The following is an 8936-nucleotide window of genomic DNA, read 5'->3' as shown; positions in this document are numbered from 1 at the left end:
CCCCTCTTCCCCCCCCCGGCTGGCTTCCCTCCCCGCCGCAGCCCCCTGCACCGCACGACCACCTAGCAGCCCTGGAGGCGTGGGCTGAGCACAGGAGTGAGGAGGGGGTGGGAAGTACAGACCTGACCCTCGTCCTTGGTGAACTCTGGATGGTGGCTGAGCCTGCGCAGGGTGGTGGTGGTGAGGGGGGGTTTGAGAGCAGGCGTAGGAGCCGGGAGCAATGCTGTCGGTGCGGGGTGCACGAGGAGGAGGGAGAACCGCACACTGAGATTTGCAGGCGGAGAGCACGCTGGGCTCTGATGGTAAGGAGGGTGTGCGGGTGCCGGGGACCAGGAGAGGGCAGCGTGAACAGAAGAGCAAAGGCGGGAGGAGTGAACGGGGGACCAGACAGGAGCAGCACACAGGTGTCACTCTCAGCAGAAGTGGGTGCAAGAGGAAAAAAAGGGAAAACACCAAACTGCAGTTGGAAGAGAGAAGAGACAAAAAAAATAGTAAGATGTTTCTAGACCCAGGGAAAGAAATGAGTGGGAAGGAAACGCCAGCAATGGGAAGGGAGCCTTTTCCCAGTAGGAGGGCTGGGGTCGGAAACCAGACCAGGCAGGGTGCAAGGCGGAGAGGACAGTGACGGTGGAAAGCACCTGAGTCCGCACCCCAGCACTGCTCCCCTGCTGCCCGCCTCACGGCACCGAAATTCCCTTCTTTACCACAAGGCCCGGCACAAACCACACAGTCCACCCACCTTCTGTCCCTTCAGCATCATTCCTACCAGTTCCCTGGGGGAGCCCACTGGGCCACTCTCCTCTCCAAACACCCTTCTCCTCATTCTGCGCGACAGCATTCACCGTCCCCCCAAAACAGCAGCAGGATCCCAGTCAGACACCCATCCCTCTCTACCTGCTGAAACCCACCCACCCATCTTCTGAGGCCCGAAAGCCCCTCTCAATCTCCCCAACATGAGGACACTCATCCTTCCACTGAACGGAGCAGGAATTGCTTGCTCTCGCTCATCGAAACAATCATGTTCTCTTTGTATTTAAGGTATTTGAGTACTTGTCTTACCCCCAACTATTAGATTGTAAGCTTCCTAAGGTGCGGAATGACTTCTCTGCATAAAGCTCCTTGGCCTCTAGTCCAGTGATGGCGAACCTTTTGAGCTCGGCGTGTCAGCATTTTGAAAAACCCTAACTTAACTCTGGTGCCCTGTCACATATAGAATTTTTTGATATTTGCAACCATAGTAAAACAAAGACTTATATTTTTGATATTTATTTTATATATTTAAATGCCATTTAACAAAGAAAAATCAACCAAAAAAATGAGTGCGTGTCACCTCTGACACGCGTGTCATAGGTTCGCCATCACTGCACTAGTAGGTCCTTGTAAACAAAGGGGAGAGCAGATGTTAAATGAATGCGGAGATTCAGCTTTGGAAGCATTTAAAAAAAAATTTTTCTTTTTATTCAGAGAGGAAGGGAGAAGGAAAGAGATAGGAACATCAATGATGAGAGAGAATCATTGATCAGCTGCCTCCTGCATGTCCCCTAATGGTGATCAAGCCCACAACCAGGGCATGTGCCCTGATGGGGAATAGAACTGTGACCTCCTGGTTCACAGGTCAATGTTCAACCACTGAGCAACACCAGCCAGGCTGGAAGCACTCTCTTAAATACAGCTCCCTATACTAATCAAGTGAAAAGTCAAAATACATTTTAAAAATAAGATGTTTAAACCTCTATAGTAGGAAGGGCTCAGGCAGGGGAAAGACAGAATGAACCTGGGACGTCCTGGGCCAGAAAGCAGGGAAGCACTGAATGCTAACAGTGGGAATAACAGGACACACAGGAAGCAGCTGGAAGAAGAACCAATGAGACAAATTAGGGGCCATGTGAGCATCCAAATGCAATGCATGTGATCCAGCAATTCCTCCTCTGGGTATTCACCAAGGAAACACGAAAACACGAATTCATAAAGATATGCCTGCACCCGCATGCTCGCTGCAGCATTATTCACAACAGCCAAGACGTGGAACAGCCTCAGTGTCCACTGACGGGTGAATGGGTAAAGACGTGGTGCCTGTAAGTACAGGGGTACTACTCGGCCATTAAAAGGACGAAGCACTGCCTTCTGTGGCAATGTGAATGAGTCCTGAGGGTATTATGTTAAGTGAAGGACAGAGAAAGACAAAACTATATGATTTCACTCATCTGTGGAATGTAAAACAAAAAAGTAACAAATGAACTAAAAAACAACTCACAGATACAACAGGATGGTGGTTACCAGCGGGGAAGTGGGGAGGGGAGGGCAAAGTAGGTAAGGTGATCAAATATACGGCAACATAAGGAAACTAGACTTTGGGTGGTAGGCACGCATTTGATTATACAGATATCAAGTTCTAATGTTGTACACATGAAACTTACATAATATTAAACAACGTTACCTCGATAAATGTAATTATTTAAAAAATTTAATACAGTAGTCGCCCCATATCTGTGGTTTTGCTTTCCACGGCTGCATTTACCCAGGGCCAACCATGGACTGAAAATATTAAATAAAAATTCCTGACATTTTGAGAAAGAGAGAGAGCACATTCACATAACTTTTATTAAAGTATATTATTACTATTCTCTAACTGTAAAATGAACTACTGTTGTCCTTTTTTTATTAGTTATGGTTAATCTCTTACTGTGCCTAATTTATAAGTTAAATTGTACCCTGGGTATGTATATTTTAAGAAAAAGCACAGAACCACTCTTACTGTGCCTAATTTATAAATTAAATTGTACCCTGGGTATGTATGTTTTAAGAAAAAGCACAGAACACTCTAGCTGGTTTGGCTCAGTGGATAGAGCGTTGGCCTGCAGGCTGAAGGGTCCCAGGTTCGATTTCAGTCCAGGGCACATGCCCGGGTGCAGGCTCGATCCCCAGTGGGGGGCATGCAGGAGGCAGCCGATCAACGATTCTCTCTCATCATTGGTGTTTTCTACCTCTCTCTCCCTCTCACTCCCTCCCTTCCTCTGTGAAATCAGTAAAAACATATAAAAAATAAAAAGAATAGATCAATAGTCTCTGAAATATACAAAATTAACACTATTTAAAGAAGAAAAAGCATAGTACATATAAGGTTTGGTACTATCCCCGGTTTCAGGCATCCACTGGGGGTCCTGGAACGTATGCCCGTGGATAAGGGAGGACTAATGTACTGCATATTTTCTACACATGTCCAAGAAACAGAATATAATGGCGGCCTATCCTATGAATCTAGCATGGCTACCATCATCACACCAATTCTGCATGTCACTTCAGTCAAAAATTATACTGGCTTCAAGGTTTCCAAATCTCATGACGTATTCAAATTGCAAAGAGCCAGTGCCCCTTACCTTGAGAAGAAGTGTAGGGTTCTGTGTAATGTCCATTGTAATGCAGCGGGGGTGGGGCGGGCATCGCATAGGGCTGAGGCTTAGGCTGAGAAATGGGAAGTTGGAGGCGGGGTTAAAACACACTGCCTAGGTAACATGCAAAGGCGCTGTCTGCTGGCTTCTTTGTCTCCTCTAACACACTCCCAAAGGAGGCACAAACATACGTGAAAAGCGAACATAGAAGTCCACAGCTCTTATCTGCCATTCTCACTGCTGCCCCGAGTGGCGATGCCAAGCCCCGTGCACTGAGGGCAGACATCACACAGCACAAGAAAACGTGCTGCATCCGAAAAGTTAAGGGCAAGGAGGGATAGACAAAAATGGCCTGAATTCTCTTGTAAACATGAATGTAAGAAGCTTATATGGGGTATATTTAATTTTAGGAGGCAAAATTGTCCAGTACTTTAAATATCTACAAACTACGGATTACTCTTGGCTAATAGTCAAAATTTTAAACATTAGATTCAACCTAATATATCAATGTATAATATAATAAATATTATATCAATACTGGGCTTACCCTCTGGGGGGGGGGTGGGAATCACCATTTCTTTGGTCAAAATACAACAGAATATCAACACACTTTTGTGTTCAAACTAAGCATCAGCACTGCCCCCAGTCTACTTTACTAAGAGGACATCACTAAGGGAAACAGCCGTCGTGGCTTTCCTTCCCTTACCAGAGACATCCTGGAAGAAGACCTCCTCCTGATCAGGTTCACGGTGACGGTCGGCGTTTGCCTGTAAAATAAGGCACGTCCTTAGAAGAGCATACATATGTTCTCCCTCTCGCTCGCTCTCTATACACGCAATCTTAATTCTACGAGAATTAATAAGACGGTAAAATGATACAGGTTCTCACACAAAAGACAAAGTAACCCAATCTCAAATCTGAGACAAGGAAGGAGGGTCCCTGTCCCTGGCCTGGCCTCGGCCCCATCCCACTGCCCAGGCCCCTCTGACCACACCAGGGGCTGAGCCTCCTCCCACAGCATCCGCCGCCTGGACCGGAGGGGCCGACAGGGGGAACCTTCCCTGGTCCAACCAGGACAAGCAGAGGGGGAATGAGTTGAGGTCAGGCTACCCACAAACTCACCCCAGAGGCAGCAAGACCGTGCAAACGCATCGCCCCGTGGCCTGGCTCAGCACCGACCACCCCACTGACACACCTGAGGGGTGGCCATCGGCTGCCAGCCCCAAAGCCGGAAGCAACCGGGACTGCCTGCCTTTAGCTAAAGTCTGTTAACCACACACTCCAAATGTAATGAAGAGATAAGCTTATCACGTTGGTAACTTAAGAATCTGTATTTCTTCTAAGGAATTATATTAGGGAAAGCAGGAGAATAGGAAAATTGTTTTAGTGGGCCTGTGGTAAACCCGTTTATTTATCTTTCTTTCAAGAAACTTCTCTCCGGTTTTAAATGTACTTTTTAAAAAGCAATGAGACTGGGTGGAGGTGGGAGAGGGCACAGAAGGGATAAATGGTGATGGGAAAAACTAAATGTTTTTAAAAAGCCATGAGGATATTAAGGAGGGCCAACTAACATTTACCAGATAATCTGAGAGTTTAAATGAGTCACGACAAGTCCCATCTCTGAATAAAATTAGAAACAGGAAGCAGAATAACCCATTTGTAATTCTATAGTTTTTAAACAGAGGCAGGCATTTTTTGTTTTTGTGTGGTCAGTTTTGTCAAAAGTTAAGATCTAGGAACCTAAGCACTAAGGATTCTTGGCTTTGCCGATGACTTACATAATTTTGTCAAAGCACTTAAAAAAGACACACAAAAAACCTTTGCCATCTGTTCCTGGTTCGTGAGCTTACACGGCACGTAATCACTGATTACAGAAATATGCTGTGACCTTTGGTTGCACTGCTCCAAGGACTGATGACTGCAAAGCCACAGCACAAAGTGAACGCTCATGCCCCATAGCACCGAGCCTCGGTCTCCCCGATCAGCATTCCTAGCGCTCTAACAACGAACATCACATTCAAACCCTGTACATTATTAGCTCAACACCAGGTGACCACAACCGCTTTTGCTAGATGATTTTCTTTTTAAATTAAATGCTTTAATAATTTCTTTCATTATCTCTGGAATGTAATAAGCTTGTTGATGAACAGATGTCTCTTTCCCAAGGACGCTCCGTTCTGCCAGTATTTATGTTACTCAACCACCCCGTGGACACGACTTCCGTTAGGCGACGAAAATACCACACATGCCCGGTTAAAGGTGAAGGAGGCCTCCTTGGTGAAGCAGGTAAGAAGGCTGGGTCTGGGCTTTATTTAATTTTTTAATAGTCCTTAACTGCGCGTTAATATATTCCTAAAATCTGGGTCCAGAATTTGAAGACATTGCACTTTGCAGCCTTGACATTCACTCTGCCTTTGCTCATTCTCCAAGGTCAGGGGAAGGCTTAGGCGAACTGGTCTTTTGAAGTTTCGATTTAGCCCAGAGACTCGCCGAAGTGAACTGAACTTTAAAGCACTACAAATCTGAAATTGAGACTTGGGAGGAAGGACTGCTGACAGAATCCTCCAAGGACATGTCCAGAGTTGCCCAGCCTGCAGCAAAAGTCAACCGCAGTGTGTTAAACACAAAACCCCAGGATGCAGAGCCTAGGACACAGGCAGCAGCTCCCCCACGTGCTGTCGATGCTGCACCCTGGCCGGCAGCACCCAGCATGCGGGCGACACTGCCCGCTGCGGACGCTGCTCCCGCTGCACACACACAAGCCAGTACCTTTTCCTCCTGCCACACTGTTTGGCGGAGTCAGCCTCGCCCTCGTTCTAATTTTCTAACCTCCCCTTTCTTCCTGCCAGTGTCCTTGCCAATGCAGTTCACTGTGGGACCAGCTACCCCACACTCAGTGCACGACAGAAAATGGGGGAACTGTGGGTTGTGTTTTCCGGACTTTGGGGGCCGTTTACAATGCTGATGGGTGCTGCCGACAGGGGGCCGGTGAAGAACTCTTAGGAAAAAATCACCGGAATGCGTGCACCGGGGAAGACAAAACAAGAAAAGGCTGCCAGCCCCGAGGAAGATAAATGGCAGGACTTGTTGAAACAGGGCTGACAACTGAGCGTGATCACCCAGTGGGGCCCACACCACCCCATGCGGGAAGACGGCTGACCCTGATTTCACAGATGAAGAAACTGATACTTAGATTAAGTAAGTTACTGCTGGTCACGTGGAAAATAAGTAGCAGAACCGGCATTTGAACAGGCAGGTCAGTCCACTTACTGGGCACAGGCTCCTGATGATTGATTATACGCCTAGAACTGCGCCCCCCGCCCCCACCCCATGCACACACACAACCCCACCTGCTTTGCAAGGCCCATGGGGGCAGGAGCACAGGCCACGGTATGGTGGTGCCTGGCATACAGGAAGCCCCCATGTTTGCTGAACCAAAGACACAGGGACTGAGGAGGGAAGTGATGCTCACTGCTAAGCATGGGCGGCTGAGCTATACTTCTGAGAGTTGTCTAAGTTTTGCTTTGTCAGCTTCTTTCTTATAGATTTCTGGCTATTGCAGAGGAATGAGATTTTTTAAAAAATATATTTTAATTGATTTCAGAGAGGAAGGGAGAGTTAGAGAAAGAAACATCAATGATGAGAGAGACTCATTGACTGGCTGCCTCCTGCACGCCCCCTACTGGGGATCGAGCCCACAACCCGGGCATGTGCCCTGACTGGGAATCAAACCGTGACCTCAAGAAAAGCCTGGGGGAGAAAAGGAATCCTGAGAGGCCAATTCTAGGCCTGCTGCAGTCTCAGTAAATGCTCACCACGCTTGAGTTGACCCAGTTGGACCGTGAGAACAAGTCTACCAATACTTCAGTCTAGGTTTAGAGCCTTAGAAGACATGACCAGAAAATTAAAGTTATTTTCCATTTTATTACCTACCGAAAAGCTAAGCATTCATTTACTTCACCCGGGGAACAAGCGCTCACCATGAAACATACTCGTTTTCCACAGAGCGACGTGGATATTAACCGTCATGAATAATTACATAGGACTACCGCATGGAAAAGGACATCCACAACTTACTGGATGTACAGAGATTAGAAACAAAATGTGGCACCAACTAATACGGAGGCCTGCGGGAAAGGAATTATATTGGTGGCTTATTCAAACCCATTGAGTCTTCATTATTTTCCAGAAAAAGAATAAACTGAGGGAATGATGGGTCAATAATATGGACACTCTTCAAAGTATGAAAGGCTTTATCCTTATGAAAAGGCTGTGGTCCAGAAGGCTGCATGTCTACTCCCTGAATCTCAGAACACACTTCTGTATAAAAATAACGTCGCACGTAGCTGGGTAAGTGGGCCAGCCCGGAGGAGCCCCCAATGCAACTATCCTAGACTAGCAGCACCCCCGAATCTAGAAGCAGGGGAACATTTTTACCACAAATGCACCCCAAAGTCCCAGCCAGGCAGCAAGCAGAGGCTCCCATATCCACAAGGAAGCAGGCGTACTCCCCCCTGCCAGCTGGTGCTTTCGGAAACCCCGTCACCAGACCAGCAGGGGGACTCAGATACAAACAGGGGTGCAGGGATGCAGGGAGCGGGGGACAGGGACCTAAGTGCTAATCGTCAGGTGGTTCTGCACGTGTGAGGTTTTCTTCACGCCCAGATCCCTATACAACACAAGCACTCCCGCAGCCTTTCCTCTTCCTTCCTGGCCAATTTTTTTTTTCCCCAATTGACCGTAAGTACTAAAAGGAAAGCAACAAGGAGCGAAAGGGCTCTTCTCCCCATGGATCCGTCACTGTGTCACCCAGGCTCCCACCAGGTGCTAACTAAGGCTTATGCACGCACAAGGCCCCCTGCCAGGCTCCAGGGCACGAAGATGGATGGGAGGACACAGCAGACAAATCGCATCATCTGCACAGGGGCTGACAGCACAGGCTCAGCACGGGAACAACACTTCACGTCTCTGAGTCTCCATGCCGTCGCCCACAAAAGGGCAATAATAACTACCACACCGGTGACTGTGAAGATGAGAGGAGATAAAAGCTCTCAGCATGATGCTCGATACGGAGAAAGCATTTGCTGAATCAGAATTATTGTTATGAAAGTGATAGGAAAAAACGGGACTGGGAGAGTGAAAGCGAGGACTAACAAACAGAATGCATGGTGGCCTCAAGGCGGCTGCATGCAAACCAGATCTTGAAGAATGACTGGCTCTGCGAGAGAAGAGGAGGAAAGGCGTGCCAGCGAGGCCTGGGGCTGCGAGGAGCATCTGCATTGGAAGGACTGAGGGCCCTAGAGCCGGGATCAGGAGTGAGTGGGGCAGGGGAACCCGGAGGAGGAACACTGGACTCTACATGTAATCCCACAGCTGAGGAAGAGTGGAGAGGGACAGGCTCAGATTTGGTCCTGGGCTGAACTCCGAGAGCAGTGCTATGTCTTTTGCTCATCCAACCAGAACCCTGGCTGGAGCCAGGAGGGATGGGGTAGGTGAGGCCAGGAGGGATGGGGCAGGCGAGACCAGGAGGGATGGTGTAGGTGAGGG

General features: G+C 48.1%; 1 protein-coding gene across 1 annotated transcript in view; it reads right to left on the bottom strand.

The window, feature by feature from the left end:
• PTPN21 (protein tyrosine phosphatase, non-receptor type 21) overlaps nt 1-8936 on the bottom strand; it is a 65345-nt gene that overhangs the window by 19254 nt on the left and 37155 nt on the right. The window contains exons 9-10 of the mRNA XM_015571307.1: nt 4096-4156; nt 3378-3462 (exon numbers count right to left, since the gene is read on the bottom strand). Coding sequence (XP_015426793.1) covers nt 3378-3462; nt 4096-4156 — 146 coding nt within the window. The remainder of the gene's footprint in view (nt 1-3377; nt 3463-4095; nt 4157-8936) is intronic.

Source organism: Myotis davidii, unplaced genomic scaffold, assembly GCF_000327345.1.
Source record: "Myotis davidii unplaced genomic scaffold, ASM32734v1 scaffold732, whole genome shotgun sequence".
In the NCBI taxonomy this organism is placed as follows: domain Eukaryota; kingdom Metazoa; phylum Chordata; class Mammalia; order Chiroptera; family Vespertilionidae; genus Myotis; species Myotis davidii.
This window is presented reverse-complemented; position numbering and strand designations above follow the sequence as displayed.